This window comes from Monodon monoceros, unplaced genomic scaffold (genome assembly GCF_005190385.1).
Source record: "Monodon monoceros isolate NGI ecotype Baffin Bay Population unplaced genomic scaffold, NGI_Narwhal_1 Super_Scaffold_7, whole genome shotgun sequence".
NCBI lineage: Eukaryota > Metazoa > Chordata > Mammalia > Artiodactyla > Monodontidae > Monodon > Monodon monoceros.
Window position 1 is genome coordinate 70,148,611 of NW_021703784.1, and position 16,202 is coordinate 70,164,812.

General features: G+C 38.2%; 1 protein-coding gene across 2 annotated transcripts in view; it reads right to left on the bottom strand.

Annotated features, from left to right (window-relative positions):
* TSG101 (tumor susceptibility 101) overlaps positions 1 to 12,720 on the bottom strand; it is a 57,741-nt gene extending 45,021 nt beyond the window's left edge. Inside the window, exons 1-4 of one of the 2 annotated variants that reach the window (XR_003791360.1) lie at positions 12,538 to 12,579; positions 6,480 to 6,564; positions 4,161 to 4,226; positions 295 to 458 (exon numbers count right to left, since the gene is read on the bottom strand). Coding sequence is in view for 1 of the 2 variants with exons in the window: in XM_029207186.1 (XP_029063019.1) it covers positions 295 to 458; positions 4,161 to 4,226; positions 6,480 to 6,564; positions 12,538 to 12,579 (357 nt within the window). In the remaining variant the exon portion in view is untranslated. Of the gene's footprint in view, positions 1 to 294; positions 459 to 4,160; positions 4,227 to 6,479; positions 6,565 to 12,537 lie in introns of both variants that reach the window. The other variant, XM_029207186.1, reaches the window with a different exon arrangement.
* Between the last annotated feature and the right edge of the window lie 3,482 nt (positions 12,721 to 16,202).

Here is a 16,202-nt window from a genome sequence, read left to right on the forward strand (position 1 = left end):
CTCAGTAGTTGTGGCATGTGGGCTTAGTTGGTCCACGGCATGTGGGATCTTCCCGGACCAGGGCTTGAATCCGTGTCCCCTGCATTGGCAGGAGGATTCTTAACCACTGCACTACCAGGGAAGTCCAGATATATTTCTTTTAAAGAGCTTTTTTGAATTACCCAGCTCAGCGATTAGTGATCTTATGTGAATTTATTCTCCTTTAATCCTCCTTGAGAGTTAACAGAAAGTAAATGCTAGTGAACAAAATATATAAAATACAACGAATTCTCAGAACACTCTGTTAATACTTACGTGTTTCCATTCATGTAGATAAGGAAGATATATCTTCCCGTTAGCATCCACATGCTTTCCTGTTTTAATAGTCATTGAACTAGTAGGCTTAACAAAACAGATAGGGGGATTATATGGGTATGTGTCCAGCAGCCACAGGCATATTGGAATATTATATGTAGTACCTGAGAGAGAAAGAGAAACTTCAGTTACTCTACTTTTATTATTTTTCAATAATGGCTTAGTAGGTAAGCAACAAAGAGCTACAACTAAGCAACACTTTTTTAAAAAAACACAACAAATATTTTATGTTTCAAAGTTCTGTTTAACATCAGTTTCTCAAATTTTCAGTTTGTAAAATACATGAGCAGGATTAAGGAGCTAATTAATCACTACTCTGCCAGTGTAGTAAGTGTACTTACTGCCATAAAAACGTTATTCACAAATTATCTTTTGGTTCAAGCCATTCTTTGTTATTTGACTCTTGTCACTTCAGTTAATAAAGTTCACTGGTAAAGGATATAGAAGGAAGACCACAGATAACGGTGTCCTTTTGGAAAGTGATACGCTAGACTTGAAATTCCCTTGCCAAAAGTCACACTGTAAGACCTAATCCAAGTGTCAAACAGATGCTGACTGGTGGCCACAGCCTGACCAATGAATATGGCATTTTCAGTGGTAGTTTCACAATCAATGATGTCATCCCCCTTCTTTTGCTTTATGTAATAGAATCTCTCTCAGTTGAGAAATTTGACTATATATAGTCAAAATGAACAGTGTTTCAAAGGATCTGATAGTTAATATATTGAACATAAATCAAAGACTTTTCTTCCTAAGGTTAAAGCCCAGTGTCCCAAGCAACCATTTGAATCACCTAACATAATTCACATACATTTCCCCCACTCAGAAACAGTTTTACTTCATAAAAGTATATACACATAAAATTCACTTAAATAAATCAGACAGTTATGGGACTTTGGATTTATTTTTCACCCAAAAGTACTTCTAGAATGAAAAAAAAAAAAAGACTCCAATAAAATATATCCTAATACATAAAACATAACTTTATTTCCACCATCTAGAATTCTTTGCTTTGTGAAAATGATGGATTCTCTAGAATTACTTAGGCTTAGGAACTGTGCCGTACAAAAAAATGGTGAAGGAACAAAGGTTTAGTTTAAATAAAATTTACATGTATGTATGCATGTGTATGTGTGTGTGTGTGTGTGTGTGTGTGTGTTTGTGTGTGTGTATGAGAAAGAGAACCCTTGTGCACTGCTGGTGGGAATATAAATTGGTGCAGCCACTATGGAAAACAGTATGGAGATTACTTAAAAATTAAAAATAGAACTACCATATGATCCAGCAATTCTACTTCTGGTTATTTATCTGAAGAAAATGAAAACACTAATTTGAAAAGATATATCCACTCCTATGTTCACTGCAACATTATTTACAATAGCCAAGATATAGAAGCAACCTAAGTACCCACTGATAAATGAATGGATAAAGAAGATGTGGTATACATATACATAATGGAATATTACTGAGCCATAAAAAAGAATGAAATCTTGCCGTTTGTGACAACATGGATAGACCTAGAGGGTATTATGCTAAGTGAAATAAGTCAGACAGAGAAAGACAAATACTGTATGATTTCACTTATATGTGGAATCTAAAAAACAAAACAATGAACAAACAAAACTAAACAGAAACAGGCTCATAGATACAAAGAAGAGGTGGTTGCCAGAGGGGAAGAAGGTGGGAGAAGAGAAACAGGTGAGGAAGATTAAGAGATACAAACTTCCATCTGTAAAATAAATAAATCACATTATGATATGTACAGTGTGGGGAATACTGTCAATAATTATGTAATGTTTTGTATGGTGACAGATGGTAACTAGACTTATCATGTTGATCATTTTGAAAGGTACAGAAATATCAAATCACTATGTTGTATAACAGAAACTAACACAGTGTTATAGGTCAATTATACTTCAAACACACACAGATAAACAAACAAACAGAAAAAGAGATCAAATTTGTGGTTATCAGAGGTGAGGGCTGGGGGAAGGGAGAATTATAGGACAGTAGACATAAGGTACAAACTTCCAGTTATAAAAAAGCAAGGGCACTTCCCTGGTGGTGCAGTGATTAAGAATCTGCCTGCCAATGCAGGGGACACAGGTTTGTACCCTGGTCCGGGAAGATCCCACATGCCATGGAGCAACTAAGCCCATGTGCCACAACTACTGAGCCCAGGTGCCACAACTACTGAAGCCTGTGTGCCTAGAGCCCGTGCTCCGCTACAAGAGAAACCACTGCAATGAGAAGCCCACGCACCGCAACGAAGAGTAGCCCCTGCTCGCCGCAACTAGAGAAAGCCCGCAAGCAGCAACGAAGACCCAACGCAGCCAAAAAAAAAAAAAAAAAAAAAAAAAAGTAAGTACTGGGAATGTAATGTACAACATGATAAATGTTATGAACACTGCTGTATGTTATATATGAAAGTTGTTAAGAGAGTAAACATCGCAACTTGATGAAAAGTTAAGAATTTCATCACAAGGGAAAAATATTTTTTTGTTTCTCTAATTTTTTATCTATATGACAGATGTTCACTAAGCTTACTGAGGTAATCATTTCTTGATGTATGAAGTCAATCATTACGCTGTATATCAAACTTATATAGTGCTATATGTCAATTACATCTCAATAAAACCAGAAGAAAAAAATAAGAAATGTCTTTAATTATGTCTACGATAGTCTTCTGCCTCCTTCTCTCCCCCACATACCTTTTTCCCTCACCAGAGCTTACTTCCTGGGGTAAAGGCAAAGTCAATAATCCTGAAGTTTACTCGTATTTGCTCTATAAAATGCTGATGCTCAAGTGTTTTTTCCCTCTGCCTGGGATGTCCATTCTGTTATGAATGGTTCACTCATCCTTTAACACCAAATTGAACGTCATTTCTTTGATGACCTTCCCACGTGTTCTTGTTCTCCTCTATAATCTCACAGCACCTTTATATTTCATTATTCTATAACGGGTATAGAATAGCGTAAATATCTATTTATTCCCTGTTTCCCCTATTTGTGTATGTTCTTCCAGGGAAGGTACATCCTTTATTCACCTTTGTATCCCTAGCCCTTTTCCCCCACGCATAGCAGGTACTATATAAAATCAATGGGTAGGTTACTGAGACACAGGTCTTAGCTAGTCACAAGGAATAACTAACAGAGCTGTCCACAGTTGCTCATGAAGCTGAATGCTCCATTATCATTGTAAGTCTTCCAGCAGAGGGTGGATGACTAACAGAGATGTAATTATCCATCATCAGCATTACAACCATAAATAATAGCTACTTTTGATATACCAGCCTCTGTGCTAAGTCCTTTACATACATTATTACAAATGAATTCTTCTTTGAGTTAGGTACTATTATCCAAATGTTACAGATGCCCATTGTCACAAAACTAATAGATTACAGAGGGAGAACTAAAACCCTACTCTGCCCTGACTGTAAAGCCTCTATCTTAGTCACTATACTATACAGCTTCCCATTGTCAGATAAGTTTGAGTAGGGTGGGAGCTGAACTAGGAGGCAGCTAAGATCCCTTTCTAGTTCTAAGATTCTCTGATTCTATCAAACAAACTCTTACAGTGCACTGAGGCACTTATTTGTTGATATATCTTGGTAAGGAAGTAGGGGAAAAAAGCTGAAAATATGAGATGCTGCTGCCAAATGAAGTTCAATTAGAATAGGAGGTGAAGTTTCTATATTATCATGAAAGTCACAAAAAAGCAAGCTTAATTACCTACAATTCTTTGGCAACTAAATGTGAATTAAAATGCATCTATGCTGGAAACATCAATCACATAAGACATTTACCTCTATAAGGCACAGGAATCGTTCCAGTGAGGTTCATTAGTTCCCTGGAACTGCCATCATTAAAAACTGAAAGGTAAGAATAATGAGTTAATCAACAAGCATTCTCACAGATGCTCCCACATAAGTTATTCTTATGTTTCAGAAACAACAGTTAAAACACATTATTACCCTTGAAAGGACTAACTTGTTAATGTTCATACATTTTGTCCAATAATAAAGTATCCTTTGTTGATTCACTTAATGGGATCAGCTTTGAATGAGTAAAGATGCTATGGATTACCTGGAAAAATAAATGTTAATGCTACAGTCCCAATAAATATGAGCTCTGGATCCCCAACCAACATGATTATAAAATTACTTAAAAATCACTATTAACTGACACCGTATTAAATATTAACCTAATATTTTCAGATGTTTATTCCCACTCACTGTCATTCTCAATCCCAATGTAGTATCCCACAGTATGAAAAAGGAAAAAAGTTTTCACAAATACGGACATCTTCTTTTAATACAAATATTTCTCACATTACACAAGTTTTCCTACCTGTAATTGGCTGAATAACTAGGGCACATACTTTGTGTTACATGGACTGCTATTATCTGTAATAATGATTTGGAATTAACACTATTACATAGAGGAAAGGCTGTAATGTGCAGTATAGGAACACAGAACTGTACTGTTGACCTGTTCTTTTACCTACTATTGACAATTATAAACTGTGCTGTAATTTATTCTGATTTTGTATTTTTAAAAGACCACCATATTTAATTTTAGGGTTATATTTACTCTAAAAGCATGTTGATGACAATGGTTTAGGCTTGGTCCAGCCTGTGTGGCTGTATATATTTGTTCAATGATGTTGGAATCTTTGTCAGTTTATTTTGTTGTTGTTGTTTTTTTGTTTTTTTTTGTGGTACGCGGGCCTTTCACTGCTGTGGCCTCTCCCGTTGCGGAGCACAGGCTCCGGACGCGCAGGCTCAGCGGCCATGGCTCACGGGCCCAGCCGCTCCGTGGCATGTGGGATCCTCCCGGACCGGGGCACGAACCCGTGTCCCCTGCATCGGCAGGCAGACTCTCAACCACTGCGCCACCAGGGAAGCCCCCTCTTTGTCAGTTTTGATCAACATTTATTCTTTTAGTATTCAGTAAAAACTGTACACTTACCATAAAATTCTAGCCTTTGTCACTTTATTCCCCCATTGAAGCCATTTTTAAATTAACTCTAATTTTGGTAATATGAGTTTTTTTGCAGATCTAAATACCATAGTACAGTATGTGGACAGGAAGGAGAATTATGCCCTAGTTTGGGAGAGGACTTCCGGTTCATGACTTTGTTGTTCAGGATATTCAGGATTGATTCCCCCTCTGCTGCCTCTCACCAGGCTCCTGTTTACAAAGCCCTGGAGACGAGTGGGGTTTAGAGTGAGAGTCTCAGCTACAAAATTCAGCTCTTTGCCCTCATTGCCAAGGGCCTCACAATGGGCAGGAGGCAGCATGCCTTGGCCCTGGCACATTTGGTGTTTACCAGGAGACGGGGTTGGAGAGATTATGTTAGGATTGGTGGGGCCAAAAAGACTGTTTAAAAAAAAACAAACCAAATAAAACCCTCTGAATATTGTCATTTCTTACTTAAATCACAACTTTATTTCATCTCAATAGAAGGTGGACACAAATTGTCACCTACCTACTCTACAGAATTAAGGACAATAGTTTTTAAGTGTTTTCTTCATCTATAAAATGAAAAGGATAGTCCAGAATATAGTTTTACAAAATGTGTTCCTAAGAATATAAAGAGATGCTCTAGAGAGAAAAAAGGTTCACTAGTTAATTAACTTTAGAATATACTGAACAATGTATTATCTTCTCTCCCCCCTTGGTGAGGCATAATGACACATTAGCATATTAAAGGCTCTGAGAAATCTTGTTGCAAAGAAACCCATTTAATTTTGTTTAATCTATAAGTGCTCAAACTTAACCTCAGAATCCCCTCTACCCATGCCCCCAAAGCAACATTCTTCACAACTATGTATACTATTTTGGGAAATGATGGACTAAACTATTTTTAACATCACCTCTAGTTCTAAATTTGCATTAGTTCTATGTTAGAGTAGTATATTAAAACTTAAAATAACTAAACAAATGTAAGATGTTATTATTAGATCTTGTAATTTCCTATCTCTCAAAACTTTTTTTAGGTGAAGGTTAGTCCTACAATGAAAAAACCAACAAACTTAAAGGGAAAATGGGAAACCTACAATTATTAACAAAAAGAGTAAACTCAAAGTATAGTACTTGATATTTTTATTATATAAACTCACCATATGAATCCAATACAGGTTTGAGATCTTTGTATAAAGTAATAACACTGACAGTTTCACGTACAGTTAGGTCTCTGTATTTGTACTGAAAAGGAAAATTACAAATGAATTTAGTTTAAAACCAATGCACATATTTTACTGCTAGGTTAATTTTCTTAAAATCTTATTAATAGCACTCTTCTTAAAAGTATAATGGTTCTGAGTGATCATTAACATTAATTAAATAAAGACTGAAAGAACCTCAGTAGCTTTTTCTCCTGCCACCTATTCAAACTTTTACCTCCATTTTAGCTATTTTTCCAACTTAAAAGGCCCTCCGCCAAATCAAATCTTAATCATTCTCAAAGACCTAGTTTACATCACTTTCCTTCTCAGTGAATCCTTTTCCAGACTTCCCTTTAGCCCAAAACGATCTCTCCCTCTCCAGCATTCATCGTCAATACTATTTTGCAATTTACCATGTGCTGTATTGTATTCTCATACCCCTGCCTTGTACCACTCCAGTCCAGGAAAACTAGGAACCTTGCTTACACACTCTTAGCAGATAAGGAAATCAGGAGATGGGGATTCCCATCTGTTCACAACACACTGAAGCTGACAAGCTCCATTCATGCACAAAGCTTTCAGTCAGCTTTTAGTGCTTCTGTCTTAAAAAGGAACAGTCAGCTATTCCAAAAAGAAAGACTCCAAGAAACATGTCACAGACGGAAACGGAAAGAAGGAACGAAGAATAAAAATAATGCAAGGAGCAGAAGAAAACTTCAAAAAGAATTAGCATTAAAAATTTCAAAGAAAGAAGAAATGATATTGTATCCATAAAACAAGAACACTCAGAAAAGAAAGGACTCTTGGACATAAAAAAAAGTGAGAGTAGAAATAAAACATCTAATAGAAGGATTAGAATATAAAGTCAAAGAAATCTCAGAGACCAGCACAAAAGACAGTGATAGACAATAAGGGAGAAAATACAAGAAAAATTAGGAAATAAATCCAGGTCTACTCAAAGGCATCTCTTCGTTAGTTCTTGACCTCTTTTGTCCTGAAGCACCAATTTTTCCATGCTATGGGATCAGTACTATTACCACACACATATTTTTCTTTCTCCTGTCTTATTCACACAAAAACATTCCTTACCTCCCTTCCCCCTCCACCTACAACCAAACTTCTCTCAGTTCCCCTTTACAGCAAAAACTCCTGCAAGGAGCTTCCTACTTTTGCTGTCCATAATTACTCTCTTCCTACTCTCTCCTCTTAAAAGCTTTTTATTATGGAACATTTCAAAGGTATCCAAAAGTAGAACAGTATAATAAATCCCCTGCTTCAGCACTACACCCAGCTTCAACAATCAACTCATAGCCAATCTTATTTAATCTATAATCTCATTCACCTTTCCCTCCTCCTGTATTATTCTGAAGCAAATGGTAACATCATATCCTATTACCCATAAATATTTTAGTACGTATCTTTAAAAGATAAGAACTTTAAAAAAAAGCCCACAATACTATTATCACACTAAAATAATCACTATTTCCTTATATCATAAAATATGCAGTGTCATGTCATTTTTTTTTTTTTAGTTTGAATGGAGATCCAAATAAAGACCACATATTTCAATGTGAAAATGTCCTTTAGGCCTCTTTTAATCTACAGATTCTCTCCCACCCCTCTTTTTTGATAATAGCTTTACTGAGATATAATTCACATACCATATAATTCACACATTTAAAGTGACTTACGTAAGGCTCAGTGGCTGTTAGTACATTCAGAGTTGTACAACCGCCACCACTATCAATTTTAGAACATCTTCATCACCCCCAAAAGAAATGCACACCCTGTAGCAATCACCCACTCACTCCACCAGCGACATCCCATTTCACCCTAGACAACTGCTAATCTACTTTGTTTCTATCAATTTGCCTATTCTGGACATTTCATATAAATGGAATTATATAGTCTGTGGTCATTTATGACTACCTTCTTTCACTCAGCAGGTTTTCAAGGTACATTCATGTTGCTGAATAATATTCCATTATACGGATATAACCCATTTTAACTCCTCATCAGTGGGCCCATTTCTATTTTAATCCCTTCAAACTTACTTGTTGAAGAAATCGGTTCATTTGTCCTATAGAAGCTCCCACAGTTTGGATTTTGCTAACTGCGTCCCCTTGGTGTAGTTTAATATATATGTTCCTATTTCCTTTGTATTTCTTGTGAATTAGTAGTTGGGTCTGGAAGTTATGATCTTTTTCATGATTTTTTTCTAAATTTTACTTTTTTTTTTCCTCCACTGTCTTCCCCTCTCTCTGGCAAGATCATTTCACAGATGATGGTGTTTTTCCATCAAGTAGCATATGACATCTAGGTATCTCTCCATGATGTTAACCACTGATGCTCAAAGACTAGACCCATTCTCTTCAAACCCACTCCAATCAGGGTTTTCCACTTTCACTGAAATTGCTCATTAACGTCACCAGTAACTGCCACACATGGCCATATGCAATGGCCAATCCTCAGTCTTCATCTTACTTAACCTATCACAGCAGCATTTGACCAAGTCAATTCCTTCCTCTTAACACATGTTCTTCACTTGATTTGCAGGACACCACTGCTTCTTTTTCTCCTTTCTGTGTCTACCCCTTCTCAGGGTCTTTGCTGGTTCTTTCTCTTCTCCTAACCTCTTATCTTAATAATATTGAGCCCCAGGGCTCAGTCCTTGGTCCTCTTCTTTATCTCAACTCACTCCTTTGGTGATCTCCATGCATGGTTTAAAATAACATTCATACACTGATAACTCCCAAATTTAAAAAGTCCAGTCTGAACCTCTTTCCTGAACTCCAGACACGTATATCCAATTACCAATTTGATATCTCCACTTGGATATCTAATGAATGTCAAATTTAACACGATCAGAATTGAACTCCTTATCTTCCCCCCAAAATCTATGCCTCTTACAGTCTTCCATGTCTGTATCCTTCTAGTTGCTCAGGACAAAAGCTTTGACATTATCCTGGATGCTTCTCTTTCCTACACATCCACAGTGAGTCTGTCGGAAAACCCTGTTAGCTCTACCTTCAAAAATATCCAGAACCTGATCACTCCTCACTACCTTCATGGCTACACTTAGGTTACTACAACTGCCTCCTTAGAGTTGTCTCTGCTTCCACTCGACTGAACCTCCTACAGTCTAGTCTCAGCACACCAGCTAGAGCTATACTGTTAACAGATCAGGGGCTTCCCACCATACTCCAAGTACAAGTAACAGATCAGGCGCTTCCCACCATACTCCAAGTAAAAGCCAAAGTGCTTACAGTGGCCTGCAAGACCCTCCAAAATCTACCACCCCTTTATTCAGCACTGTTTCCCCCTGCTCACTCCAGTCCAGCCCCCTTAGCTCCCTTTGCTGTTCCTCTATCATGCATGACAAGCTTCTGTCTCAGGGCCCTTGTGCTTGTTTTTCCTTCTTCCTGGAATGTTCTTACTCCAGATTGTTCCAGTTTGCTTCCTCACCTCTTTCAGGTCTTGCTCAAATAGACCTCAGGAAGGCCTTCCTTTACTACTCTATAAAACTGCAACCTATCCTATTCTCACGTTTGAGCACTCTATTACCCTTTCCTGCTTTACTTTTCTCCAAAGTACTTAACACCTTCTAACATGCTACTTAATATACTTACTGAGTTGTTTGTTGCCTTCTAATAGAATTTAAATTCCACACTGTCTGTTCACTGTTGTATCCCTAGAATCTAAAACAGTGTGAAGTGCATTACAATCTTTAATGTGCCAGCTCTCTCCTACCTAGTTAGTAGTGACTCCACCTCTAGGAATGCTGTAGATGTAGCATGTAATACAGGTAGCTGTCTGTATGAAAAATATAAGTTATTTGTGTAAAGCAAGATGGACCAATAGTATAAATATACCTCTCTTAACTGCAAAAACAATGACAGAGAGATTGTTAAACTAAAAGCTGTATTTAAGTTGGGAGCTAAAATAAATGCTCAAAGGAAAAAAATACCTGTAGTAATATATCAAAAGATAATATACTGTTCTATGTCAGTTATACCTCAAAAAAGACATAAGTAAAAGCAGGTGGCCCAAAGTAACATGTTGGGTGATGGAAGTCCCAGAATCAGATAAAGAGTAAAGGACCATCACCCTAGCAATGTGTCCAAGGTCCTGGCTACCAATGCCTACACTGGACCACACCCAACTGAAAGGATAACACCTGAAGCCAGCTCTCCACCAGGAGGAAGAAATTCCACAAATTGCTTCTATTACCCTACTTACTATTCCCACCTATCTATCTCTTCACAGGCTGGAGAGAAAACATGCTGATACTCAGAACTGACATCACCACTTGTAAGAGACTCAGTTTTTCAGAAACTGAGCCAAGAACCAAAAGACAGAATGCCCTCTCCCACCTCTTCCCTATGTCCTTTTTTGTTCTTAGGATATGAAGAGGGTGGAGGGAAAAGACAGGTGGAAGTATAAAATATCTTCTAAAGATGTCCTGCCTCTGTCTTTGAAGGCAGGTTCCTCTACAGAAAGTTTAGGAAAACTAATTATGGTTTTAAAAATTCAAAACCAATATTTGAATATCCCTATTCCTATGTAAATACCTTCATACATATAAATTAAGGAATAAACCTTAAGGGCAATGTTATCAACTTTAAAGATAAAAAAAATGGTACGGAACAGATACTCTTCAGTTAAATAGTATGGTACGGAACAGATACTCTTCAGTTACATAGTATATAAAACAATGTACTTTAAAAAAAAAAGCAATATATAAATGTTACAACACAGACCTCTGCCACAATCTTCTAGGGCTCCCTAAAACTTCCTCTACAATTAAGGATAATTACTTTATCGAAAGAAAATCAAATCAACTATACCTCAATTTTTTTTAAAAAGAAAGAAAATCAGAAGCCTAGAAGATATGATTAGAATAATCAAGAGAAGCTTTATTTAAAAAACCATCACTCTCTCTTTAGAGATTATTTGCTCTTCAATCAAAGACTATGGGGATGATTTTACTGGGGGAAAAAGTATATTTTTCAAAGGAATAAGTTCATACATAATAGTGTATTTTAATACTATTGAAAACTGTTTAAACTTCTTTGCTTCCTACCATTCTTGTTTTGACAAAAGTATCTAAAGCTAATCGTTTAACTGGAGAAGATGCTACACTCAACCATTTCACATACATCTTATTCCAATTAGCTTTGATAAACTGAAAAAAAACAAAAAAACAAAAAAAACACCCAGTTCACTCTGGTATCAGATGCCACATTTTAAGTAGTTGTCAAAATAACTCACGGCTTTAAATACAAAATGCCTACCTGCTTTTATAAAAATGAAAAAAATACACCGGCCTTGAACGGTGAAGATTAAAAATTTCAAACCAAATAATTCCGCGTTATAAGTAGCATACAATTAAAGGTAGTCACTCTTAGCAAATCAAAGTCCCTGAAATGGTAATGGAATTCTATTTATTTCACCCGATGTAGTGACGTACCGGTATTCTGGCTTCTCAAGGACGTTTTTACTTATAACTGAGCCAATTCAACCAAAAGTTATGATCTCCCGCGGGTCGGCTATTGAGCTGCGTGAAGAATACAAACTGAAAAGGACACAATCTCCGGGGGCCGGGAGGGAAGGGCGAGGACGCACGAACCCTACACTGGGACACAAGTGGAGGAGTGCCCACGACCGAGTTTTAAGTACAACCCTCTCTTTGTGTTGATAAAAACTAAGACGAAAACTACACTGCCGCAAAGACTGCTCCAAACTCTCTCCCTGAAGAGAGGAGGACGGGCGGCAGGTGGCAGGCAGCCTCGGCTCCGCGCCTTTGTTGACCGTCGCCGCCCCGCGCCGGCCCCGGCCCAGGATTCCGGCACCGGGCGACAGGCATCCCGGGGCTGGGGCGGCGGAGGCGGCCGGGCACTGCCCGGGGCTTCGGGCTCGCCCGGGGGGGCTCGCTGGGCTGGTCGGAAAGGCCCGGGCGGCGCGGAAGGGAGCGGTGGGTGCGCGCCGAAAGGCGAGCGCGCCGCGGCCTCACCTTGGACACCATTTTCTTGAGCTGGCTCTCCGACCCCGCCATGGCGGCCGCCTCGCGACTCCCGTCCCCACAGGCAGAGGGTCAGCCGCTCCGGGGCTGCCCCAGGCTGCCCCACACAGTCGCACACCGCGGAGCCAGCCCCCCACCCCCCCCCACCTCTACCAACAGGAAGTAGGCCACCACGCCAGCGCTTCCGGTTCCCTTACGTCACTTCCGAGGTCGGTGACCAAGGGTGGGCGTGGCTAGAGCTTGGCAGGCCGAGCAATCTTGTGCAATTTTGTGCTCTTCTCTTCAAATGGCCAGTGTTTTTACACTAGTTCATTATGGTGTGAATCTTTCCAAGAGTGCACTTTTGTTCCGAGGGTGGAAACTCTGAGCCGGGATAAGATTGGCAGGTCTTTGACAGTTGCCCTTAGACTAAGCGCAGGTGCAGGGAGGGGAAGAAGTACGAAGATCTTGCCAGTGAGCTTAAACGACAAACACCAAGTGGGAAGGCACTGGACTGGAGTCAGAAAAACAGTTCTGCCACTGACTTGCCCTTCTCATAATAGCAGGCAAATGCACTCCTAGTTCGGGCTTCAGTTTTTTCCAACTCTAGGATGAAAGGCTTGCAAAAGGCGATGCCCAGCGTCTCTGATTATCAGGCTGTTTTTCATTTTTAAGGTGAAAAGTTCATCATACTACATTCCCGAGGGCAAAGTGCAGAGCCCTCGTTTCACAGGAAGCCAGGCAGTAATTTCTTCTACAGGAAATCATTCCCCTAATCCAAATGCTTGGATTAAGCATTTTAATCCAAGCCCCCATTTCTCCTTGGTGCCCAGACATCCTACCTTCTACCTTGGATTCCGTGTGTGTACTAGCCTGTCCACTAACAAAGTCCAAGTCTTTGAGGGCAGACTCATCTTCAGATCCTCACTGTCTTACTATACAGGGCAAGAGTAGGTACTCTATCTTAATTGAATTTCTATACCCATAGAAGTTCCTCATGGTCATTTATATTAGTCATTATTATTGCACAGCACCACCAGTTTTGTAAGTACAGTGCCGTTCGAGGTACTGTAAAGCTTGGTTTTGACGGTGTGAAGTATGATTATTTGGATGATATTAGCATAGTGCTACTGGGGAACAGGCTGTGGTATTCTCTTCTAAATTGGCATCTAAGTGAAGGTCACATACACAAAGAGGGCCTAATTGACAACATGTGGAAGCATCATTATACATTGTTGCCAACACACACAAAATAAAGTGTATTTTAATAGGTATCTTTCTTTGGACACTATATATTAGTTAAGCACACAGCTCCAGTCAAACCAAACTATAGGGCAGTCTATCCTTCCCTACACCTCTTCTTTGTCACTTAAAAGTAATGTGCTTTTCAAACTATTCTTAAAGCCACAGCTTACCCAGGAGCACCTTCAGTTACAGCAATTCTACTTTTATCAATTGGAAGAGTGTAGGTAATATATTGTTCAAAAGGTGTTCTTGTTAAAAATAATTTTTAAAATTTTGAAAACAATTAACAAAATCCATTCTCTTCATTTTGCACTTAAGCCACTTAAAATGAAGTAACTAAATACCCTGGGGACTTTATGAATTATAGGAAAGAATCTTTCTCCTCAATCTGAATATATTTCCTTCCACCCAATAAATTAGGAATCTCCCAGTAATTTTAAAGTCAAAGTTTATTCATTATTCTTGATATTTAAGAATAACTATAATGTAAATTGGAAAATAAAATATTTATCTGTTACAATATCAAAGAAGCATTTTAATCCAAGCCCCATTAAAAACCATAACAAGAGACACTGCATGATTTTGGAAAGATGAAAAAAAGTGAAAGTTAATAGAAGCATCATGAATGTCAAATTATCACCAAATCACAGTGAGGTGGTGGTGGTACTGCTTCTTGACTTATATATGGAACTTACTACATGATTTATAATACTCAACACTCAAGGAAATATCTGATAGAATTACTTCTATATTGTGGGCTTCTGTAGGGCAAGGGCTATTATTACTCATCTTTTCACTTCTCAGATTCTAACACAGTACCCGGAATAACAGTAGACACAATAAGTATTGTTGTAGTGACATGTTCCTTTTATAATTAATGTAGTGAATTCTTAGCAATTCATCTATTTATACAGTATCTTGTAATTAGGTTATTGTTCAAGAGCACAATTAGGTATCTGATATTAGAAAAGGCGACTTTAAAAACACAAGAAATGGTCCTTTTAGTTTTAATTTCTTATTTCATACAAAAGGACAGTGAGGATATACTATTAGAGTTAACACCAAAATAACCTACCCATGCAGTGAAATTACACAGAACTAATGCTCTTCTCTTCAAATGGCCAATGTTTTTACACTAGTTCATTATGGTGTGAATCTTTCCAAGCATATTAAATACTTTTCTACTTAAACATGGAACACTGAATATAATTTCACCTTTTCTTTATGATTTAAGCTCATCATTATAAGCATCCATTATTATTCTAAATCAGCATTAGTTTGACTGTTCCCTCTCTACCTAAGGTATGTCTGCCCGTATAATCCATCTGGCTCCTATCTCATTGACCAGGTTTGGGTTACCTATAATATGCTTTCAAAGCACCTGGGACTTCTTCACAGCACTTATTACACTTGCATTGGACATTTATTTGTGAGACTTGATTACTATGTTTCCATACTAGATTATAAGCACCATGAGGGCTTGTACCTAGTCCAGGTTTGCTCACCACTGTATCTGCAGTGCCCAGTATGGCACCTGGTGTATAGCAGGCTCCCACTTATTTAACTGAATGACTAAATAACTAAACGCCTACTTCAGTGCATACCTCCCCCATTCCCCCCAGCTATTTGCTGAGGGCAAGTCTGGGAAGTCAGAGAATCAGTCTTTCTAAAACCTATATTGAAAAAAAAAGCCCCTACATGAGAATATAAGAGTATAGAACCCCAGCTTTAGGGTCTTGTGGTAACTATTTCCGCTTTTATGCTTTTTCCCTCTTCTCGTACTTAGAAAAAGTAGAGGTTGTATGTAAGTGTCCCTTAGTCATGAGATCTTGGGCACTAAACCTCAATTTCCTCCTCTATAAAATGATGATAATAGTTCCTTCCTCAGTGGGTTACTGTGAGGATTAATAAATAATCCTGAGGAAAAAAACAATAAAGTACTCATCACATTGCCAGAAATACTAGAAGTGTTGATGTTAGTTGTTGCTCTTAGCTGTGCGTCACATTCGTAATAATATGCTATCTTTCACATATGAAGATATTGTCATTATTGACCCATCACCAAAGTAAATCATTTCTTCAGGAGTAGTTAAAGGATTTGCTCAGACAATCAGCCCACCCAACCTCTCCCCATTAAGACCAATGGCTTTTATGAAAGCCTCATATTTTAGCTTTAAACTGCTTGGCTTTCATTCATAACCTACTTCCACTAAAAATACACATTCTCTATGGTTCTACTAATGTCACAGTGCGTTCTTGAGATGTCGGAGATCTTATATAGCCTAGGAAGAGGTTATAGAAAATTCCAGAAAGGACAGTCCCACTGGAAATTAAAGTACACTTTTTCTTCATATATTAAAAATTTTCATTTTCCTTTTTACTATTTTAAAGTACGTGTAAAATTCTTTTCCATTTTTTTGGTAGCTAATCAA